The sequence below is a fragment of the Biomphalaria glabrata genome, chromosome 4 (assembly GCF_947242115.1).
Source record: "Biomphalaria glabrata chromosome 4, xgBioGlab47.1, whole genome shotgun sequence".
Lineage (NCBI taxonomy): Eukaryota > Metazoa > Mollusca > Gastropoda > Planorbidae > Biomphalaria > Biomphalaria glabrata.
The window spans coordinates 39,291,475-39,314,733 of record NC_074714.1 but is presented as its reverse complement, the minus strand read 5'-3'; the positions used below and the strand labels follow the sequence as shown (position 1 = coordinate 39,314,733).

Here is a 23,259-nt window from a genome sequence, read left to right as displayed (position 1 = left end):
GCTATGCATGTTAAGTAGAGGCTTAAATCTTTGAGTTCTTAACCTACACTGGGGAAACCCAAGTTTGATGGTTGTAATTTTTCAAAGTAAAAAAATAATAATTTAAATTTCGCTACAGGATTAGAAAATCTTGATCTTGAACAGATTACATCCTCTGGTATTTCCACATGTAGGTCATATTCATTTAATAAGAGTTTAATAAATTAATGTCCAGGTAGATTAACCAAGATTTTTTTTCTCGTGGGGAATTGGGGGCGGGGTAAAACGTTCTTTTTTTTTAAAAAAAATTCTAACATTCATTAATTATTATATTAAATTTTTTTTTTCTTAAAAATCATATATCGTTTCTTATATGCAGAGGACATTTGGGTTAGCTAGCACCATACTGCACTTCACTGAAACAATTTTACAATGTTATGAACGCGCTATTATTCGCAGACGATAACACCAAAGTGGTCTAAACATGATCTAAACGATAAATTTAAACCATAAATTTACAAACAGGTCATGTAGTTTCATATGCAAATGTCTTGGACTGGCGTATCAACCTGTTCTTCAGAATGGACGAAATAAGGTGCATCAGGAGACATGTTTCGGAGACTGTCGTCTCTCCATTGTCACTATCATACAGCAGTGTCCAAAGGTTAGTTAAGGTAAATAGATCCACTCTAGACTAGATCTAAGCCAGACTCGCGCGCGTGTGTGTTTGTATATATAGGCCTATACAATAGAAGAGATCTAAAGTGTCACATACGAGGACAGAGAATAAAAACAAGACAAATTGGACGGTAAAAACGAGGTTTACATAGTAAAAGATGTTAGTAAGTCCTATGCTGTAAAATTAATGATTATATTCAAATTTAAAAAAAGTATGGAACTTCATGTCCGACATTTTGTTCCAATAATAGCATACTTAGTGGGGTAAAAATACGTTTGGTTTAGGTTTGTCAATGTTTTTTAGCTGCCCCCGAAAGGGGAAAAGACGCTATTAGTTTTGTGTGGCCTGCCTTTTTTGTCTGTCTGTCCGACCGTCCCATTTAGATCTCAGAAATTAGATGAGAAATTAAAAATCGGACATCATATTTTAGATCATTCAAAGTTCTGATGCAACGGCTACTTTTCTCTTTTCCGAAAGTGAACCATCTAATTTTTAAAATTATATATGAAAGCAGATTTTTCAAAAAAATTACTGGCTATTCCACTGAATATGCAAGGGTCAAAAAGTGTGCTCAACTCTCGTGGATGAAGGTTTCAATAAAGATAGTGTGTATGTGTGTGTTTGGGTGGGTGGGTATTATAATGCAAGCAGATACTACTACTAATGGGCCTAAAAAATGTTTGTGCATACTCTATATATTTTGAGGGCCGTTCGATTGAAGGATGAAAGAGGCAAAAATAAAGGGGACTTATAGAAATTGAGGGCTAGAAAATTGTGTTATCTGGGATTTAAAATTGTTCAAGGCGATATTCACATATACCAACAAATTTCCAGTAGTGTAGCACGGGTATCAGGTATACTTATGCGAGGATTCCAGCTACCCGTTGCCTCAGCGTGGCGCCTCCGTGGAAACGTCTAATAGTGGAACTAGATAGGAGTCCAACAAGTCCGCCACACCGTTCCACGCCATCAGAGAGAGACCCATGGCTGGAGTGGCGGTCCTTACACGGAACTGTGGCGGCTACAGTATAGGGATATGAGGTAAACTCCCCATGGTTAGCGCTGCTCCCGGACACTTATAGCGAGTGGACCCAGGACCGGAATCAGTGCGCTGTGTACCTAGTACGGTCTACTTCGAGGCCAGTCTATGGCCGTCACTGCTGGGAACCCTCAGACAGGACAGGGGTGAAGAGACCCACGTCCAGGCCTGTTCGTTGGATAAAAACCTTTCTAACGATCAATTCCTTCGGCGCCGATTCCCTACTTGACTTTTTTTGAAGGTATACTTATGCGCTTTTAAAAATCAAAGACAGCCATTTTATTAGAATATACATAGGCCAATTCGCGAAAAAACGCAAGCTATCTTTTGAACCTTTGTATTTTACTTTCGGTATTTTTTCGCAGTCTTTCTTTTCTCATAAGTCAACTTATTTTTAATTTGTCTTACTTCATTTTCGCTTCATAACCACATGACCATCATGACCTCTTCATAACCACCAAATGCAGGGAAGCCCATGATCGTTCACAATATACCGTCTATTGTTAACTGTGGCTTTATTACACCAGAAAAACATTCTATCTGCCTTTCGTTCATTAGGTATATAACTAATATATCGAAATGCTTTTCAAGAGATCCATCTTATACCACTGACTGACCTATTCCTGACAATGGTTTCAATTAACTGAAGGTGACTCTGTTAACCATATCAGTTGAACTGTCCAATCGTCCAGATTCAAGCTACCTATGCAAGTCTGTCTCCTTTTGCCATCAGACCATTTAGTAAGGTTGCACATCAGAAAAAAAAGAACCGGTAAAATAATGTCTTTTTCACATGCATCTCCCTTCAAAAAAGTTTAGAACTGACTTCCAGAAGAATTAGACATCAGCAGATGACACTTTATTTTCTATTAATATTGAAAGTGATAGTTGTGCAGTCGTAAGAAGAAGAAAAAAGTAACAAAAGATGAGGATGGGTAGATTGACACAAGGATACGCATAGGACGTAATTATTTTATTATTTGAAGGAACCTTTGTAATTTATAAGATAGTGTGTACAGTTATAAAATAAGGGAGGAGGGATATTTAAACAAACATTAAGAAACACTTTGCTATATTAATGCATCTATAGTTCATTGATAGTCAACAGAGACGGTATTGGAACTACTTTTAATAATAATGATAATAAAGAGAGCGTTAGGCAAAAGATAATGTGGAATCCCAAGGTAAACAAGCACATTCCTCGTTCCATATGCTAGGACAAATTTGTACAAATGCTCCTTCTTCCGTAGTGTTACTAGAACATGGAATGGGTTGCCTGAGTCAGCCAGGAAAACCAATAACTTGGCAGAATTTAAGTCATTGGTTAACATGCATAGGAACACGCGAAGAACGTTATCATCTTAGTTTTTTTTTTAATTAACGTCTGTATTTTATAAGATAAGATAAACAGGCCAGTGAACAGGGCAACGAAGCGGACAGTGTGAATCTGAGAACTAATAGCCACGAATCGGTTAATTTATAAACTAGAATGTAACATTAAAGCGTGGCGAAAATATTGTCTCTAGTTTCATCAGGAAACTTTAAAATGTCAATGAAGGTATATTCGAGATTGGGGATAGATGTTCTAAAGGAAGAAATGTGTCGTACAAAAACTCCATCACTTTTACACTAATAAAAGATTTTGTAACCAGAACAGACACATTTTGTGTATTTTGTACAAGATCTCCATCACTTTTACACTAAAAATATTTTGTATCCATAACAGACAAATCTTGTGGTTTTTTTTGTGTCTGTTTTGTCTTTTCAGAATCTCAGCATTAAAAGCCAAAGAGAGGCTGGCGGAACTTATTAAGAAGCAGAGCAGAAGTATCGATAAGCAAGGTGAGATTTGTATACTTGGTTCATTCATGTGAAGCCGGTGTAAACAATTCTCTCATTTCTTTGTCCCAATCGTCAGCCTTTTTGAAAGGAATTCATCCATCGCGATATAAGAACAAGTCTATAGATCTAGTTTCTCCCATCTTTATGTCTCTTAAGAGAGATGGAGAATGTAATAAACCCTTTAATAAAAAAAAACAAAATTCACAAATATATAAATTTAAAACCCAGTTTAATAGTTATAGCAAAGAGTGAGCCAAGATTTTCTTCCAGACTATGATATTTGAAGCCTGGTCGTATGGTGTGCGATGTGGACTGTCTTTCGGTGGTGTATGGTCTTGGGTTTGGACCCTGCCCACTTCTATCTCCTGTTATCTTGAGGGTGGTTCGGGTTAGGAGGTAATTATCTTTAAATCTGAAGGAATCTCAGAAACGTAAATCAAACAAAACCTTTTACAACAAAAAAGCATCTAGTACCATTAGTAACGCAGAGAATCTCTCAACAGCTACCTTTTTAGAAGTGTTCGGACTCGTTGCATAGGCATTGCTAGTAACAGCTAAAATTGTTCAGTCACGTTGGCTTGGGCATTGCTAGTAACAGCTAAAATTGTTCAGTCACGTTGGCTTGGGCTTTGCTAGTAATAGCTATCTTCTACATAGAAGTAGAACACATTGCGCTGGTTGTTAACTGGATTCACTAATTAAGCACTGAACTTGTACCCACAATGCAATAGGGAGAAGACCAAGACGCAAACAAGACTTAACATAATGTTCGAGATGAATGAGAAATACCGCGGTTAGCTTTGTCATCCCTTACTCCAGCAGAAGTGAATGTCTGCAAGTCAAGGATCAGAATTCTGCGAGCTCATCGTGTATGTGATACATGTGATACGATGTCATGTACAGTTGCTGGCTGACTGGAGCGAGGAGGTTCATTGTCCAGGAGCTTCTTCTTCCGTGGTGCCTAAAACTAGTTGCAATGTGAACCAAAGTCCTTAAGGTTTTAGAAAGAGATAATCTAGGTTAGTGTTAATCACACACACACACAATAAACACAATTACTATGAGTATTTATTAGACCTATAGTACAAGTTATATGTTACTCCACATAGTTCACTTAACTTGCAGGTATGTACTGCGTACTTAATGATCAATGCAAATCTCTAATTCCTGGCATCAGCTTGGCTGACATCAAAGTTATCACCAACCAATGGGAGGACGTCTTGCGGTGTAGTGATTTGTTTGGAAAGTTGCTGGTGTTATAGTTAAGTAACATTATTGTCGCTGTTGCTGTTTTCTGCCTTAGCCACATAGAAGCCAGGCTCTAATTAGCTAAATACTGGGTTTTGTTTTTGTAGATAGTCTCATTGTCACAGAACCACTGCATAACTTAGCTCATTTTCTTTTTTTTTTGGATAGCACTTTATAACAATGTGGATAATGATCAGTGTGTTTACTAATAAGTTAGCCATCAGATTGTATTGCAAAGTCAAGCCAGATGTGGGCTACATGTTTATAGAATCAGTGTTGAATTTAAGTATTTAAGTAAGTGGGGGCTCTGAGCAGGATTTTTGTGAATGCCACTACCCTCTCCAAGCTTCAATATAAAATGCACTTATTAATATCAATAAATCTTAAAGCATGACATATTGGAGAAGAAAGAATTGGGGTACTTGTTAATGTAATCCCATTACCTATATATATTATATATATAAATACAAATATCTATATATCTATATCTATATCTATCTATCTATCTATCTATCTATCTATCTATCTATCTATATATATATATATATATATATATATATATATATATATATATATATATATATATATATATGGATAAAGACATTAATAACAGGATAGCCAAAGCAATGGGCACCATGTCACGGTTGCAGAAAAGAGTGTGTGACAACATATTGCTGACCAACAATACTAAAGCCCTAGTCTACCGGACCTGTGTGTTGAGCACCTTGCTGTACGGAAGTGAAACATGGTCAACTTACTCATGGCAGAGAAAAAAAGCTGAATGTCTTCCACCTCCGATGCCTAAGGCGGATCTATCAAATAAGGTGGCAAGATAGGATAACCAATGAGGAAGTGCTACAAAGAGCAGGATGCCAGGTATCCGCTCTGTTATCAGCAGCAGACGCCTTGGCTGGCTTGGCCACTTTCATAGAATGCCAGTAGCTCGACTTCCACAAGACATTCTGTATGCGATCTAATAGAAGGCAGGAGAGCCGCTGGTCGCCCACTTTTACATTATACGGATGTATGCAAACGCGACATGAAGCTCTTCAAAATCGACACTAGCAGCTGGAAAAAAAGTGGCACTGGATAGATTTACATGGAGAGAGAGCATTAAGGAAGGGTCTCGGATTGCAGATGCCATACACTACAGAAGCAGAAAGAAGGGTGAAAATGCAACGGCGCCTGGTGATTACATATGCCCAACCTTCGACCGCAGCTGTGTATGAAGGATTGGCCTATTTAGTCACACAAGAAGAAGCAAAGGAAAAAGATTGTCTCTCGAGACTTAAAATTCCACAGATACATATATATATATACATATAGGCCTAGTTTTTTTTTTTATAAATTCGGAGGACCCCTTTAGGGTTGAGACCTTGGTCGGCTGCACAGACATACATTGTTGTAAAGTGTCATTGTAAAAAGAAATAGATGAGAAAGAATGTAATGAAACCATTTTGTATTTTTATAGTTTTAAAAACGTTAACCTACAATGCTATTTGCCTTGTTGTAAAAGGCGACAGGTGTTCCCATGGTTAGAATCACATTTTTTTTGTTTAAAAAATTAAAGGTTTACACGGTCTGATCCATAAATATCTTGATAGACGCATTGCCTTAAAAGTTTATAATGATATGATCTATAAATGTCTTGACAGAGACATTGCATTAAACGCTTCAAATGTTCTGATCTCAACGCCCCACTTTTCCATTTCCTGCCGTAAAATAAATCGCTGACAATTACGATTGGTCTTACTTTCAAGCGTGCTGGACAACTGCCCCAAAGTAAACGCCCTTCATCCAGGTCTGCACGCCAGGCTGACAGATGCTAGAGATAGCGTAGAGAAACAGATAGGCCTCAGAGTGATCCAAAGTATCTCATGCGTTATACACAACCTCAACAGAGCCCCAGCGGTAGAGAGTATGGTCCGAGACACATTCAAGAAACTTCAACAACATGGCTACACCAAGAATACAATTTTAGTAAGTGAACAGCCTTCCAGGTTTTTAACATTCTGATTATGTGGCTTTTCTTTCTCACCACAAGCAATCTGGTTTCATTATTAATATCTTCTGTTAGCAACATTCATTTTCGTATTGTATTGAGTAATTTAGATAAATCCCGACACATTAAAAATGTAAACATAGTATTTCAAATAATCGGAATGATAGTGAATAACTATTATGCAGGAAATATTTCCGCAGAGCATATCTCGGTTCTCCAGAGTATTTGATTTTTCTTCTTATTCCTGTTCTGTTGAAACTTTTGAATCGAGGCACAATTCGTTTTTTTTTATATCGGGGGGGGGGGGGGGGAGGGTACGTTTGAATTGTAAAAAAAAAATAATTTTTTAAAAGGAAACTTTTGAAATTTTGCATACTAGCTGCAAATTGAAGGTTCTGTAAGGGGTATGATTAATACTTGGTTCAAAAGATTTTTTCTTGGTGTGATGGTTTGGTTCGGTTTATGGGTTAGCAAATAAATCTTTGTTATAGCCTCTTCACGCCAATTTCCTTGGTACTGGGCTGCCAAAGGATGACCATCATCTTTTACCTTAGTAGCCTGTCCATTTTCTTTTCATAGCATTTTCAAGGCAATGTCCTTAGTACTGCATCATCCCATTGATGACTGTCATCCTTTGCCTTAGAAGAAATAGTAGTCAATCCATTTTCTCTTTATAGCTTTTTTTTTTCAGTGCATGGTAAGATAATGTCTAGGGGTGAAAGGTCAGCCTGCTGAATGAAGAAATTATAATTACCAAATAAGCCTAACCCTAGCCTAAACGAAAAGGTATCCCTGAAAAAATCAAACTCCTGAATAAGCCAGAAAATCTAATGACTTAGCAGAATTCTCTAATCAATATGTACGACTAGATTGCACATTGACATGCGTAGGACGTAACTGTCCTGTCTTCTGAAGGAATGTCTGTAATTAATAAGATGAGACTCCGTTCTAGCCTTGCATGAAACTATTGTCTTGACTCCGGTCACTCCAATCAATCTAGGATGGCTTTCTGGTCGTGTGGCACGGAGGATTCCAGCTCCCCTCGCCTCAGCGTGGCACCTCCGTGGAAACGTCCGCCCGGGGAAGCGGAAAGGCTAAGAACGAGAGCAAACATGGCTACCACTTAGCTACCACTGTATGCTCTAGCGAGTGTACCTGCACGTGGTAGGGATGTGAAAAAGGCTTGATAACCAGTCCGAGACCCTCATTGCTTCGTTCCCCAACGGGGACCATACGAGTGGTGATGGTTCTCCAACGGGGTCAGTGAGACATTATAGGCATATGGAGGGCCCCCCGTGGACTCGCCTCCGGCTTCACACGGGTTGGGGGGAACCCGTGTCGTTGGCTCAAAGGACCGTGTCCCACGACCAGACGGATGTGATTAAATGATCATCTAGTCGCAGGGCGACTTCAGACAGTGGAGTTGGCGAAGTTCCTCATCCTGGCCATAGGATATCATCCTTTCCCGGGTCACATGGTTCATATAAGGGATGCGGTCATCTCGAACCATAAATGGACATCTCTACGGTCGTGTGGCATACGCTCTGAACTGTCGTCTCAATGGTCACAGATTTGATTCAATCACTGCCCGCCGCTATCCCCTGCTATCTTTCTGGAGGTTAGGGCTAAGATATAATAATCTTCATTCTAAGGGATCATGTAAAACTAAACAAAAAATTGTAGTCTAAATTAGAAACATTTTCCCGACCCGAGTCTTTCTAGTCTAAACTTTTGTCTTTTCTTATGTAGGAATGTTCTGAGGCCTTCTTGTCCTTCATGAACCAGTACTTCAGCAAGAGGTGGCTAAAACAACATAGCGACGCGTGGTTAAGGGTTCTGAAAGCACTTCTCACCTTGACCTTAACAGATGGCAATCGTTTAGATGTCGCAGCCGTTAAACCAGTTAACCCTTTCCCATCCAAGAAGAAGGCCAAAGTTGTTATTAGCAGTCACTTAAAATCAAGTGGATAAATTGTTGAAATGTTAATCAAACGCTATGTCGGTATAGGAAGTTCAAGTTAATAGATGCTTAAAATGATTTAAAAAAAAATTAAATACAAAATAAAACCTGCAATAATTTTAAATATTCATTTTTCTTCAAGAGTATTGCATTTGTTAATTATGAAAATTGAAAAGTTACGTGTAGGCCCAGAGATTAATTTGGTAAGACTTTATTAGGGTAACAACAAGATTATTTTGCTAGTAAGTTGCAATCATGTCAAAAAAAAAAAAAAAGAAAGCATTCAATTCAAATGTTTACAAACAAGCAATGTATGTTGTTTTTTAATACGCTTTCTGAACGGAAATTTTATCTATGAATAGTTAAACATTTTTCAAAGTTATTCAGTAAAGATACTGGAGACATGCCAACATTTATGCTACAAAGTGTTGAGCAGATCGTTCAACTTGTATTCATTAAGGGACTCTTGCAGGGAGGACTCGCTAAAACAGACGATAATTGCTGTCTTGACTTCTCCAGAGCTGGCAGCCAAAGATTACGCGGCTGAATCAATGATATTGCTGATGGCTGTGTCCGCATTAGAAGCTACTTCAGAGATAGTCTCTCTTGCACATGTGAGTGCCAGATCAAAAACCGTACGCCAGATTCTGCAAAAATAAATGTTATTTCTTGGGAGTCATGATAATAACCACATAGTATTAGCATCAGTAATATCGTCTACACACTCCAATTTATTTTGGTAGACATGTTGGCTAAGAAGAATGCTAGAGGTTTCTGTGCTGCAGTTAAGAACTCATTTAACACGACTCTTTAATTTTTTAAAAAGCCAAATGATTTATGCCTAGACTCAGGCAAATTTAAAGCTTATATCTGTATGTTTGAATGATATAAAGTTTATTGGCAGCATCAAGCAGAATGGCTACTTAAAAGTTTTAACAACTTGACAATCTATATATACAATTCTCTTCTTCCCTCAACTGTTTAAACGAAAAGAAGTAAAGGAAAGATCACTCTCTTATTTCTGCGGATAGTCGACGAGAAAACAAGAGAGGGGGGGGGGAACACGTAGGCACAAAATAGCAGGGCCGGACAGTTGTAACCAGTGGCGTCACTAGGGTGGGTGTCACCTGGTGCGGTTTGCACAGGGTGTCACCCCTCTCCCCAACAACAGTCTCCAAACATTTCCCAATATTGTTATACAAATGTAAAATGATTATCCATTCTATTTTAATTGTGATTGATTATGACATCTTATCCATGGTTACTACCTATATTAAAATGTAAGTTTATTAAATAAGAAATACACTTAACATTAACTGAACATGTTTTTCTTTCTTAGACTTTAAAGTCACATTACGGAAACAGTTTAACATTATGCTAACCTTATTCAAACTTTTATAACCATCTAAAATATTTTAAAATCTAGACCAAAAAATGTTGGCCGCCCCCTTAGTCATTTATTGGTCAGGCATTGTTCAGTGTTTCTGAGCTTCAGAAACTCATTTTCTTTGGTTTTAGACTGCATCATATCTCCTAGTCAGAAATCGCAGGTTAAAAAAATAAATTAAGAAGAGGTGGACGGGCCAAATTTGAAGTGTGAGAAACATTCGAGGCAAATGAACAATGACTCTCAAACTTTTTCCTCTGGTTTTTCCCACGAGACATTTTGTTTTATCACACCCCTTTAGTCAGCTAGGTACCTAAAAGGGGAAACCGACGAAGGCTCTAACAATGGGTTTCGGAAAGCTTTTAAGAATGTAGTTAAAAAGAAAAGATACTTAAAGACATATATTTATGATAAAATTTTTCAGTTTAATTTTCTATAAAATTTCACATTATGTTTAGAATCAAAATGTAAGAGGGGAATGTTCATTAAAAGCCAGTGGGTTGATCCTTTGATTTCGTAAATTTTGATTTGTAGATAATTGTTTTAGACAAATACATTTCTTGCTGGAATAGCATAAGAGAAGAATCTGTTTCCCCTCCCCCCTCCTTTAAGCGAAAAGATCTAGGGGGAGCGTCGTAGGCTTCGCCAGGCGCCTTCCTGTGTTCTAGGCTTCAATAAAATTCTTTTTTCTTCTGGCGTCTACATAGCGCTTTGTTACTCGTAGTACGCAGAGATCATGTAAAAAAAAAATAAAATAAAATATAACAGGTAAGGACGTTCCGATATTGAATTATTTTCTTGCAAGCAGAAGGCACTATGCATTCAATTTTTTTTAAAAGTCGCAGACCAAGCTAAATCCAACAAAGAAGGAGTCAACATTGGTCAGTACTGTTATGAGAGGGATATTTGGTCTACACATAGCGCACGTATGTCTGCAGTGGGCGTGATGGTCTTAAGATCATTTTCTTGTTCAGTAAAAGCTTGCATAGCTTTTATTTTTGTTACACAAAAGTCGTCAAAATAACGGTATTCAACAGTTGTGAGAATTTCTGACCTAAGAAAGACATTGGACTGGGTTCATATTGGGACGTTGGTTAATTACTACAACAAAAAATACTTTAATTTTACCCTTACAAAATAATTTGAAAGGCTTTCTCCCTCCAAATTTGTCACTCCCCACCCACACACACACAATTTGAGAAACACTGCAGTATAACATGGGCTTAATCGTTATTTGATCATATTCGTGTTTAGCAAGAGGGCTTGTAGCAAGAGGGCTTGTAGCAAGAGGGCTTGTAGCAGGCCTATTCTGTTCACGTCAAATACCTCGATAGTACGATTGTTCGTCGGGAGAAATTTATCAGCTCTGCCATAAGGAGGTAGAATACTTTACAATTGCGTTGCTGAAGACGCATTGAAAAGTCTTATTTAAAAAAAAAATGAATCGATCTTGTAGTTAATGAGGAAAGGTTCTAGTAAGGATTTTTTTTTTACTTTTGGCAATAATGTCGTTTTTACTTGATTAATAATAAAATATGAAAGAATTGTAATGCAAATACAACCGACTTTTTGTCCTTAAACGAAAGACAACCTTTGCCTCCCGATTTTCAAAACTTAGCAGTAAATTAAAATATATAGATCAAAGTATGTTTGGGTTTCTAGATTATCACTTATTTTCGTCTAAGTTGTCTGTTTTTTTCCAAAGTAAAATTCTTTTCCACTTGGGTGTCACCCCCCTGGTGGGTGTCACCCGGTGCGGACCGCACCCCCCGCAACTGCCTAGTGACGCCACTGGTTGTAAGAAATATCTTTTTTAAAAATATTTTTACCTCACGTTTAAAAAAAAAAGGAGGGGGGGAAGTAATCTACTCTGTAGTAACTATCGAGGCGATACAGAGCACGCTCAAGAGTTTGCACACCATGGAAAGATCACTCTTTTATTTTTGCAAGTCGGACGGAGGGAGTTATCCTAGATAATATGAGGCGAAAAAAAAGAGGGGAGGAGGGGGGAGAGAAGTAGTATTCATCCGTCACTAAATAGCAGAACAGGACTTAACCATTGTAGAGCCCTTTGCGAAACGGATTTCGCGGGGCAAGTTTGGGTAGGGATACGGATAGTAAGCCTAAGTGAAAATTAAGAGTTTGTATTAGAAAAAAAAATGTGTCTTTGCATTTTATTCATTCTTTACTACGTACAGAATTACTTTACGAGCCTTGCGTGTAGCGAAGTCATACAGTCTATCATAAAAATTATATTTCCTACATACATCAAGCTCAATAGCAAGAATTACCAAATGTTTCAATCTGTCTACGAGAATTGTTGATCTCAAGTAATTCTTCATTTGTTTGAGGAGCGAGAAGCTTCTTTCACTAGATTCCACAATGGCGGGTATTGCATAATGCCGTTTTTTTTATCGCGCGTAGGATTGGCGTTTTCCATATTGAATGACACCCCAAAATGACAATTTTCGTCTATATATTACAGGAGATTTGTATGAGTTTTCAAAAATTTTTAATAATTTCCGGATATTTCCAGGACTTTTTCGTATATTTTGCAATTTCAGGAGATTTCAAGGACCTCCTATTAAATCGACAGGAGGCCTTGGGAAATCTGTTGTAAGTTATAAAATGGGTTAATTTAATTATTTATACACCTAAAATTAGCGCGGGTCCTATAAAAGTGCGGGGCCCTCTGCGGTCGCATAGGTTGCAGTGGCCTAAGGTACTGGTCCTGCAAAATAGCAGCGTATGCTACGCCACCGGTCGACTAGTGTCTATAATTTTTCTTCTTCTTTGAAATTGTCGGAAGAGTTAAGTCAAAAAGTCTTGGAACTTTAAGCCCATGGAAGTTCCCCTCCATCATCATCATCATCTTTCCTTTGCGTTCCTCACGGAGCATCAGGCTTCATTGAAAACATGCCACTCTCCACAGTCTCTTGCTAGTTTTTTAATGGCTTTCCAGCTCTTTCCTGTCATCTCGGCTTCATCTAGTATACTGCGTCGCTAGGGTTAGGGTTAGGGTTAGTTATTTTTGGTCTTCCTTTACGTCTTGTGCCCTGGGAGTTTTACTCTTAGGGCTTCCTAGCTCTGGTATCTTTTTTTTTAAGGGTGTACAAATTGTAAGACAAATTTCCTTATGGATAATAAAGATTATTATTATTATTATTATTATTATTATTATTATCAGTGTATTTTTAAGGTATTTTTCAGAGATCTGTTGATGAAGGTCTGTACTTTTTTTTGTTGTTGCTTCAGTTGTTCTCCATGTTTCAGAGCCATACAGTAGGACCGCCTTGACATTAGAGTTAAAGATTCTTATTTTTAGTTTTGTTAATGATGTCGCGAGATTTCCAGGTTGGTTTTAGGTGCGTAAATGTCTGACGCGCTAGATTTATACGACGTTTAATGTCTTCATTTGTTCCCCCTCCATAGGTCTGTCTTAACCAATGTTCTGTCAGGACGTAGGGTCTAGATTGGGCATCACTGGTCTAGTTATTGATATACTGTAACTATACACATTGAAAATAGTCTAAAATATTTGCTCTCTCCGTGTTGGACTTGTTATCTCTCTCTGTCTCTGTCTTTCTGTCTCTGCATATTATAGTCAGGGTCTAAATTATTTGACGCTCTCTCTCTCTCTCACTCACTCTGTCTTCTATCTCTCCCTCTCTCTCTCTCTCTCTCTCACTCTGTCTTCTATCCCTCCCTCTCTCTCTTTCTTTATGTATGTCTTTGTCTTTATGTCTCTATCTTTGTCATTCTGACTATGTATATTATAGTCAGGTCTAAATTATTTGACGTTTACTCTCTCTCTCTCTCTCTCTCTCTCTCTCTCTCACTCTGTCTTCTGCCTCTCTCTCTCTCTCACTCTGTCTTCTGCCTCTCTCTCTCTTTATGTCTATCTCGTCTTTAAGTCTCGGTCTTTGTCATTCTGACCATGTATATTATAGTCAGGGTCTAAAATATTTGCTCTCTTTTCTGCCTCGTTCTCTCTCTCTCTCTCTCTCTCTTTCTTTGTCTTGTTGTACCATCTACTTACTTTGCTGCTCCTCGTGTAAAAAGGTCTCTGACATTAAACAAAGCAAACAGCTCTCCATGGTCCTCACCCAGGATACCACAAAATCCATTTTCTAAGAGAAAAAAAACTAATCAAAGGTTCTAGTCGTCTAATGTTGTCCATTTCTGAAGTGTATACTCAAAACAAACATAAGTCAAGGTAAAACACATCCTGTTAGTACCACAACTATCCAGTTAAATTTTTATCCAGTATGAGTAGACATACTTTAAGTCTTAAGTTGAGCTGGAGCACTGGTTTCCGAAATTTTTATAGAAATTAAGTGATCCCAAAAAAAAAAATTATTTATAGATCTACTGTTGTTTTTTTTTTAGTTTACAGTCGCTCACCTTCTCGATCTTAAGAAGTATTTATTGTTGGCCTATATTCTAATTGTAAAATATATTCTAATTGTATTTCTTAGACACTCCAACACAGTAAATAGATTCTTTGGGGGTTGTTTTTTTTTACTCTACACCCATATATCAATGGAGAAGTTACGAAGTTTCTACACTTACAATTTAAATCTTTTGAACTTTTTACACTTATAATTTAGGTCTCAAGAAATTGTAACACAATTTGAATGTTAAGAAATTTTTACCTTTCCTATATTGATATATTAAATTTTAAAACATTTTGGCACCCCTAAATGTAAATCCAATATTGAATTATTATAAATGTTCACAACTCCTATATTAAATCTTATGACCTATTAACATTTCCTTTATAAAATTCACACATATTTTGATTTCATATATTGGAGATTTTCATACATGGCGGAAAACCTATAAATAGCAAGTTTATTGGTGTCTCCGGTGTACAAAGTAAAGTGTTGATCATTGACCTAAATATTTATGTCTCTGGTGTTGATAAGCTTTGTTTTCTTTTATAAAAGTTACATGATTATTCTTGGGCACATTTTAGCATTGCAGAGTCATTTTGAAGCTCTACTAATAGTAGCTTGATATTATATATATCATGGACGTAGCCAGGGGGGGGGGTTGGGGTTCAAACCCCCCCCCCAGAAATGAAATCCCCCCCCGGGGGGGGGTAACCAAATTAAGTGACTGATTTTTGCTTTCATTTTGTTTATTTTAGGTGAGATTTTAATACTAAATTATCATTTACTACAGCACAGCCGAGGGGTTTTTGAGTTAAAAACCCTCTACCAGGGGGTTTTAAGTTTAAAACCCCCTACCTGGGGGTTTTGAGATTTAAAAAACCCCTATCAGGGGGTTTTGAGATACAAATCCATCTACCAGGGGGTTTTGAGTTTAAAACCCCCTACCAGGGTCTTTGAGTTTAAAACCCCCTATAGGGGGTTTTGAGTTTTAAACCCCCTACCAGAGGTTTTTGCAGTTAACTCCCCCTCTTCTATAAAACAAAACAAAAAAAGGAAACAAAAATCCACAAATTCCAACAGCACAGTTGAGGAAAATTTTGATTTTAAAACCCCTCCAAAATTTACGATAAACCCCCTCTTCAATATAAAAAAAAGCAAATTACACACTCAAAATTCTATGACCGTAGCCAAAGGGGTTTTGAGTTTTATTCCCCCCCCCCCTCCACTTGGGGTTTGAAGCTAAAAAGTACCTATTCAATATAAAAAAAAAGCAAATTACACACTATAAAATCTATGAGCGTAGCCAAAGGGGTTTTGAGTTTAAAACCCCCTGCCAGCTTGGTTTGAAGCTGAAAACTACCTCTTCAATATTTAAAAAAAAAAGCAAATTGCGCACTCAAAACGCTATGAGCGTAGCCAAAGGAAGTTTTGAGTTTAAACCCCCCTCCTCCAGATGGCTTTTTCTTGAAAGTTTAAAACCCCTCCAGATGGTTTTGAGTTTAAAATTCCCCTACAGAGCGTTTAGAGTTGTTAACCTCTCCCTTCAATATTATTTTAAAGCAAACTACAGTCACCAAATTCTATGATCGTAGCTAAATGGGGTTTTGAATTAAAAAAAAAAAAACTCCAGAGATTTTTTAGTTTAAAACCCCTCAACAGATGATTTTGACGAAATAAACTTTCCTTTTCGATATAAAATCTAAAGCGAAATACAGGCATGTAATTCCAAGAGCGTAGTCAAGAAATGTTACAAATTTCTACCAGTGGCTTGGGCCCCATTAATAAAGTGTGAATAGTCTTCTGCCGAAATTGAAAAACACTAAATGTGGCTCAACAAAGATGGCTAAGACAGATTTTAGGAGTCAGTCATAGAGATCGGGACTAAATCAAACAAATCCTATGCCGAACTGGGAGTCGACCCCTTAGTAAGGTTGTGACAGAGCGTCGCATGAGGTTTTGCGAGACATGTTCTCCGACAAAATGAATTACGCAAAATAAGAGTAGCGGAAACAGCTTGCCGGAAAATGCGCCGAACGTCGCGAGAGGGTCAGTAAGAATAGCACATTAGGTTTTTGAAATAAAACTTTTTAATAGCAGGTAAATGCTCTGTAGATACCTCAGAATATGCATTTTTTTGGCTTTCAAGACCAGAAATAGTGCTCGGCGGCGGGGCTTCGCCCCGCGCTGGGAGGAGCGCTGCGAGCTCCCTCAGACCCCCTTGCTAGCAAGGGCGGGGAGTCTACACGTTTTCCACTAATTCCGAGAAGAATCTATTCTAGGGCACATTAAACGTCTTCCGAAAGGGTCAGAATGTAATAAAGATTAATATGTATACACACACACACATTTTTTTTCGCGGGGGGGGGGGGGAGGTAATTCCCCCCCTTCCCCAAACCCCCCCCCCCCCCAGAAAAAAAATCCTGTCTACGCCCATGATATATATATATATATATATATATATATATATATATATAGGTCTGTGCTTTTTATTTAGTTGGCAATTAGGAAGTTCACTTTAGTGTCCTTGACATTCTTTTGTTTATTGCATAAGTTACTAAATTTTAACAACATTGATGTAGGCAGTGCTTTTTTAAAATAAAAAAATAGGCTCGGTACTCAGTGATGGATTGCCTAACTTTTAACTACTAATAAATTAATTATAAACGTTAAAATATCAGAAAAGTAATATTTTTTTTCCCTTCATTGAAAAAGGTGCCGGTACGCCGTACCAATGCGTACCGTCAAAAAAAAAAAGCACTGGATTTAGGTGTACTACCACCAAAACACGAGTTTCAATAAAGTTAATACCACGAAAAAAAGGGAAGGGTAGAATTACCTATGAAGCACGGTCTGACTGTATTAAATGCTAAATGTTCCAAGTCATGGCAGTCCATATCGTCTCTCCTGTATGTGTCTTTAAGGGCTTGAGTCATACACCTCTGAGCGGCATCCAAGAATTGCTGACCCTGACATATATAAAGATTACATTGTGCTAAGTATAATGATAATATTGTCAGGTATTAGTATAATAAATATACATTGAAACTGCTATAACGTACACTTGGCCTTGCATTGAAATCGTCAACAGTTTAAAAAGAACTCGCATTATAACAGCGACGTTACTAGCAAAAGTTTGACAAAAACACTGACATTTTTTATGTCTGGGAAGGCGGTGCAAGGGACGTGAAAGTTCAAATATTGTCACGCTAGTGTAAGATTGTGTTTTTTTTTTTGCTCTTTCTAGTGAACAAGGAAACGATTCATAATACACGGTGCCACTCCTGACCATTACGTCAAACTTTTTGTGAGTTTCACTGTCAACTTGGTGTGAGATAATTTACATGAACACATGAAAATGAGTACTTTGAATAGGATGTAATAAACTTCATTAAAAAGCTTATATCAACTTACTCTGTCTGTATGTCTTGTACACGTTATTTCTCACACTTCTCAATCTGGGATCAAATTGAAACTTTGCATAGCTAAGCATTGCCCTTAACAAAATATGAATCAATCGAAAAATGGACCAATTAAACACGGTGCCACTCCTGACCATTACCAATTATTTTTTTTAGTTTTGTTTTAAATAGAGACAAGGGAGATGAGATAAGCCTTGTGTAGAGAATTAGGTCGTCGCCTAAAAATGTGAAACTAACATTAGATAGCCTTCTATTTTGATTAGCACTTCGCAGACTCAGTGGCTAGTGTTTTAACTTGAGGAGGCTTGAGCTGAGTTCAACTTGAAGTTGAAGAACTTTTGAAATTGCTTTTCAAAAGCCATCACTGAAACTCCATGAAAGGGAAAGGAAGAGAGCAAAATGTCGGCTCATAAAAGGCAATCAAGTTTAAGCTTGACCTGCTAATACAAGGATCTACATTCGGGCACAAATAAGACAACACCTAGTCTCCCTCATCAGAAAAACGTCCTAAAGTCATACAGCGTGTCGCGTTATAGGCTATAAACGTTAAGTTCATTCATTTCCTCTATTAATTTAAATTCTCTTCTAGTCATCATATTGGAAACTTATGTGACCCTCACCTCCGCAGAAAATCTTGATCTCTCGCTCTGCATCTTGTTGCAGTAGTACTGGCCGGTCTTTAGAATGTACCAAGTTCTGCCACATGGTAGACGTCTCTCAAAGCAAGAGTAAAATTCGCAGCTTCCTGCATCAGCATGGGCCAGGCAAGAAGACTCGATCTCTGAAATGACATTGCGAAAAAATAATGAAATAGTATCCAAAAAGTCGCGTATGCTGATTGTTTTGTCTGCGTTGTGGTTTGGCAAATTATGTAGGTCACAGGTGGATGTGCGTAACCATCGAGAATATCGCATTCTTCCTTAATCTTAAGATTTGAAGACAAGACTTTATTCTATAGGCCTACGTCACGCATATGTGCCTGGTGAATGCATGCAACTATCGTTTGTATCTTCGTTAAAGGAATTAAAAGTTACTAGAAAACTTACATTCAGGGGCGTTGCAAGGTAGAAGGTAGTCGTGTGACGGGGTTCCAGATTTGAAAAAAATGCTTTGTATCTTTGTATAGCATGCTCAGTGTGCTGTGGTCTCTTTATTAGGACCGTAAGGGGGAAGGGGGGTATCTGGAAGAAGGTTTCTGTGGTGCAAACAAACACAACTCTGCTCAAGTCTGGATTCGAACTCGAGCTAATATGTATCCAAGCGGTTATGCCACACAATCACACATTACTAAATTGCATTTATAGAGTGATCTTTAAGACAGTCATACTAGAGTCCCTACTCCAAGTTCAGTTACAGGTGATAGTGTCCTGACACTCAATACTTGTGAGCTTTCTTAAAAACAATAAATGACTTTAAGTCAATTGGCATCGGCTCTTCGAATTCGTTTGCACCATACTGACCACGCCCCTTCTCACGTGCCTGAAGCAAAACAGGAAGAGAACAATTTGGTTGAGGTACTAGCAAACAGAATGCATCTAGAACAAAGGCAATCTTACCTCTACCATTAGCCCTTGCATGAACGCGAGATCTAAACAAAAATGCTGAAGTGACGCACAGAAGAACACACAAGACCAGAATTTGGCAAACTTTCATTTTTATACAAATAAGAAGAATGTGTCCTAAGCTCTGAAGGGTGAAGAGAATATTCCCGAACTCACACTTTTAGTTGCTTGGTGTACTACTTCATAAGTATGTATACACACACGTATGTATGTACTCCGGGTCAACGGTTGGAGAGTAATCAAGGGAAACCTTCCTAAGCTGTTGACATTTTGAACTTTGCATCGCGGTCACTACCAAAGTGCTCAGATAAACACTTAAGAAAACAAGCTCTCAAATTTTAGATTGTATTGTGCGTAGAGGAATTTTGCAAAGGAAAGTTTGTTTGTTTTTCATCCCATTTGATGTGATGGTCAAATTATTTTAAATTTCGTCTGGGAATTTTCATGATTAAATCAGGACGAAATAGTCGTCTCCTTTCCATCAGGACTAAAACAGAAAGATTTAAAAACTCCTTTATCCCACTTCCGGTTAAGAGAAGTCTAATTCATAGAGCGCTGGTTGTGAGTGTGTATGTGTTTCGTGTGTGAATGTTGTTCGTATTTGCATCTACATTGTTATTGTTATAATAGTTACGCTGAGGTGGTCAATTGTATTCAAACTGAATTTCCATTTGTTTGGACCAATAAGAATTATCTTATTTTATCTAATGATACATTTGAAACTCAGTAATCTTCTCTTTGTTTAGTTTTGAATTTTTAAGATCCGCTGCACATTCTTTAAGCAATAACAAATACAGTAACATAGTAAAAAAAAAAAGAAAAGATTGTGATTATCAAGTCTCATTTTCTCTCTAATATATGTATGTGTCATACTACATGTACCCAAGTCCTGGGCAATACCATAACGACACATACAACGACAAAATAAGATTCAGAATGCCAATTCACCAACATATAACATGTTTAATTACATTATCTGCACTATAATACAGAATCAGTTAAGACATTTGAAATATCCAGTATCGATTAAAAATATACCAGCTTAATACTCCATAGACTGAATAGTGACAACACAGAAAAATGATTAGAGTCTACACTTAGACTCTATCTATATCCAAAAGTCCAACTGTCCTGGACTTGGAACAAAAACACACTGCCTTATTATGAGTTACATTATGTTCAACAAAAGCATCTCACCAAGTAAAAACAACCCAAAACAATAACAGTTTTGAACTCAACAACCTGAATTGCCCCCTTCTCCTCTACAGTAAACAGGAGACCCAGGCTGACCAGAACTCAGTCCTGACAATAACAAATACAGTAACATAGTAAAAAAAAAGAAAAGAATGTGATAAAGAGATATTTTGGAGCGATATAAGGTAACTTAAAGAGATGCGTAACAAAATGGGATTTAAAATAAAAAAGACTTTATAAACAAGTTCGATATGTTGAGAGTTCATAGTTGCCAACTAAAGAATACAATTGCTTTGTGCTGCGAGCGAAAGATCTTAGAAATTTGATTTTACAGAACTGGAGGAAGCTGGTTGCTGACATATGCCCCAGACGGACCACAGGCAGAGATGAGTTAATGGGAATATGACTATGAAAGTTTTCAGGGCTTACAGATTGGCTGGCATTCTTGCTAGGTTTCCAATACATTTTATGATTTGTTCGACCATAAACAGGTAAATTAATGAAATGTTAACAATCATAATCCAGATTTTATTGATTCTTATTTGGTTTCGTTAATGTTGCCCTTCTGTTTCTCCTAGCAACTCATTTCACATTGAAAGTGTTTTTTTTTCTTTTTTATCTTTTGGTTGAAATTTCAGGTCTGAAGGTGTTTAGTTGGGGTAAGGTAAAGACAAAGTCCACTTTTAGACTTTACAATCCATAAGGCAGATAATGTTAAGGTTATCTGTTTCTTTAGCCAACAGTTAACGAACAGGGTGTCGTCTGGCCAGCACAACCACCAACCAACTTTACACTCCCCAATTACAGGTACCAATTACAGTTGGGTGGACTTTTGTTGGGGTGTTAGGCCCCCAAAAGACACTCTTTCTTTATTGTTTCTTAATTGTTTCCAACACAGCGAATAGGGTGAGAACCTTTGACGTGTACATAATGCAATGTACGTCTAGGATAAAGAAGTGAAGTGACCTGCCACCTTTCTCCACTTGTTTCTATCCACTTAGTCAAACCATTGACAAGTTACGTCTTTGTTCAGTACTTCTTATCCAAGTGGAATTACGAACTGTGCACACTATACACAAATCTACTCAAGCTGTCTAAAGCATAAATTCTTATAGTCAGGCGTAATAAAAATAGGTAAACGAAAGGATCGCCATTGCAAACTGTTTTTGCTGTTGGTATAGAGGCCCATTGCTTGGCTTTAGTTTTGTTCCAATAAAGAAAGAAGTGTCCCTCCTCCCACAGAGGCCAATGTTGGTGTTGAATGAACTTGCTTACTTTATCAAACGTTTACATTTCTAGCCGACCTTTTGAAGTTGATGAACAGCCTACTTATCTTGTCTTATCTTATATAATACAGACGTTACTTTAAAAAAGAAGATGATTACGTCCTACACGTCATGCATTTAGTCATGCATATTAACCAATGACTTAAATTCCGCCAAGTCACTAGTTTTCCTGGCTAGCTCAGGCAACCCATTCCATGCATTTGTACAAATTTGTCCTAGCATATGGAACGAGGAATGTGCCTTTATCTTTGTGTCTTTCTGAGTATTTTATTAAATTTTATTTTGTTTTTGTATTTGAAGATTACGGTTCAGTGTTTTATGTATAATTGCTACTTTACTTTTAAGTCTTCTATCCTGAATGCTCTCTAAATTTAGTGATTTTACTAAAGGTAACTCTAGTCAAATGTGTAGAATATTTGTGTTACACAAATAACAAACTCCGTTTTTTACATAAACACAAGCAGTGTTGCACTGACGCGCTAGTGTGCAAATGTATTTATATAATACCAATATGTTACAAAATGTGAATATTCTTTGTTATGAATCTCACTGCTCTATTTTGTGTCTGTACCAGTTTCTTAATGTTTTTTTTTTGATGTGAGAGGATGCATATTGTATTATTGGCCTAACCAAAGTTAAATAACATTTTAGTTTTATGTTCTTATTTGATTTATAGAAATTTCTTTTAATAAACCCTAATGCTTTGTTTGATTTTTTGATAGTTTCATCAATATGGGGATTGCATGACATTTTTTTCATTTATTATAACGCCTAGGTATTTTGCGTTTTTAGTTTGTGTTACTGGTTTACCATGAACAAGATAAGTGGAATTAATTTGTTTTAGCTTTTTTGTTACTCTTAATAACTGACATTTTTCTGGGTAGAAAGACATGCTCCAATTTGATTCCCATTTCTGTAATTCATCTAATTCTCTTTGTAAAATTTCTGTATCTTTTGTTATTTTTATTGTTCTATATATTATGCAATCGTCTGCAAATAATCTGACTTTTGTTCCTGAACTAATGCAATTAGTTACATCATTTATGTAAATTATAAATAGTAGTGGACCTAAGACTGTTCCTTGAGGTACAACTGAGTTTACTGTTATCGGTGTTGACTTAATATTATACTTTTGTTCCTTACAGGAGATCAGCGCACACTAAAGCAACTATCTGTTGTTGTGGAGGCGTCTTCTTACTTCTGCTGCTGTTTTGAAGTGTAAGCAACTGTCATAAACTAGCAAGTGTGACATTTCACCACGTTTT

The 23,259-nt window shown here is 37.3% G+C and overlaps 2 protein-coding genes across 3 annotated transcripts; one reads left to right on the top strand and one right to left on the bottom strand.

Moving 5' to 3' along the window:
• Positions 1 to 411: 411 nt before the first annotated feature.
• Positions 412 to 17,919, top strand: LOC106051185 (uncharacterized). 2 transcript variants are annotated; one of them, XM_056027081.1, is made up of 5 exons: positions 412 to 643; positions 3,466 to 3,539; positions 4,665 to 4,800; positions 6,548 to 6,767; positions 17,778 to 17,919. In XM_056027081.1, exons 1-5 carry the CDS (start codon positions 561 to 563, stop codon positions 17,778 to 17,780), a joined length of 516 nt encoding a protein of 171 aa, XP_055883056.1. In that variant the 5' UTR covers positions 412 to 560; the 3' UTR covers positions 17,781 to 17,919. The 2 variants fall into 2 exon arrangements, with proteins under 2 accessions (XP_055883056.1, XP_055883055.1); XM_056027080.1 differs by lacking the exon at positions 17,778 to 17,919 and adding an exon at positions 8,539 to 8,877.
• LOC106051184 (uncharacterized) lies at positions 9,057 to 19,746 on the bottom strand. Its single transcript, XM_013206333.2, has 5 exons — positions 19,509 to 19,746; positions 18,573 to 18,733; positions 17,370 to 17,499; positions 14,176 to 14,266; positions 9,057 to 9,396 (listed from the first exon to the last, which is right to left on the bottom strand). The coding sequence occupies exons 1-5, from the start codon at positions 19,603 to 19,605 to the stop codon at positions 9,285 to 9,287; spliced, it is 591 nt and encodes a 196-aa protein (XP_013061787.2). The 5' UTR covers positions 19,606 to 19,746; the 3' UTR covers positions 9,057 to 9,284.
• Between the last annotated feature and the right edge of the window lie 3,513 nt (positions 19,747 to 23,259).

Bases quoted from the DNA above. Each gene is read 5' to 3' on its own strand.
- LOC106051185 (XM_056027080.1), top strand. From the start codon at position 561: ATGGACGAAATAAGGTGCATCAGGAGACATGTTTCGGAGACTGTCGTC. The intron at 3,540-4,664 runs GTGAGATTTGTA...CTTAACTTGCAG, and splicing joins CAGAAGTATCGATAAGCAAG to GTATGTACTGCGTACTTAAT. The intron at 6,768-8,538 runs GTAAGTGAACAG...TTTCTTATGTAG, and splicing joins ACACCAAGAATACAATTTTA to GAATGTTCTGAGGCCTTCTT.
- LOC106051184 (XM_013206333.2), bottom strand. From the start codon at position 19,605: ATGAAAGTTTGCCAAATTCTGGTCTTGTGTGTTCTTCTGTGCGTCACT. The intron at 18,734-19,508 runs GTAAGATTGCCT...ATGTCATTTCAG, and splicing joins TGCAAGGGCTAATGGTAGAG to AGATCGAGTCTTCTTGCCTG. The intron at 17,500-18,572 runs GTGAGGGTCACA...TATATATGTCAG, and splicing joins GATCAAGATTTTCTGCGGAG to GGTCAGCAATTCTTGGATGC.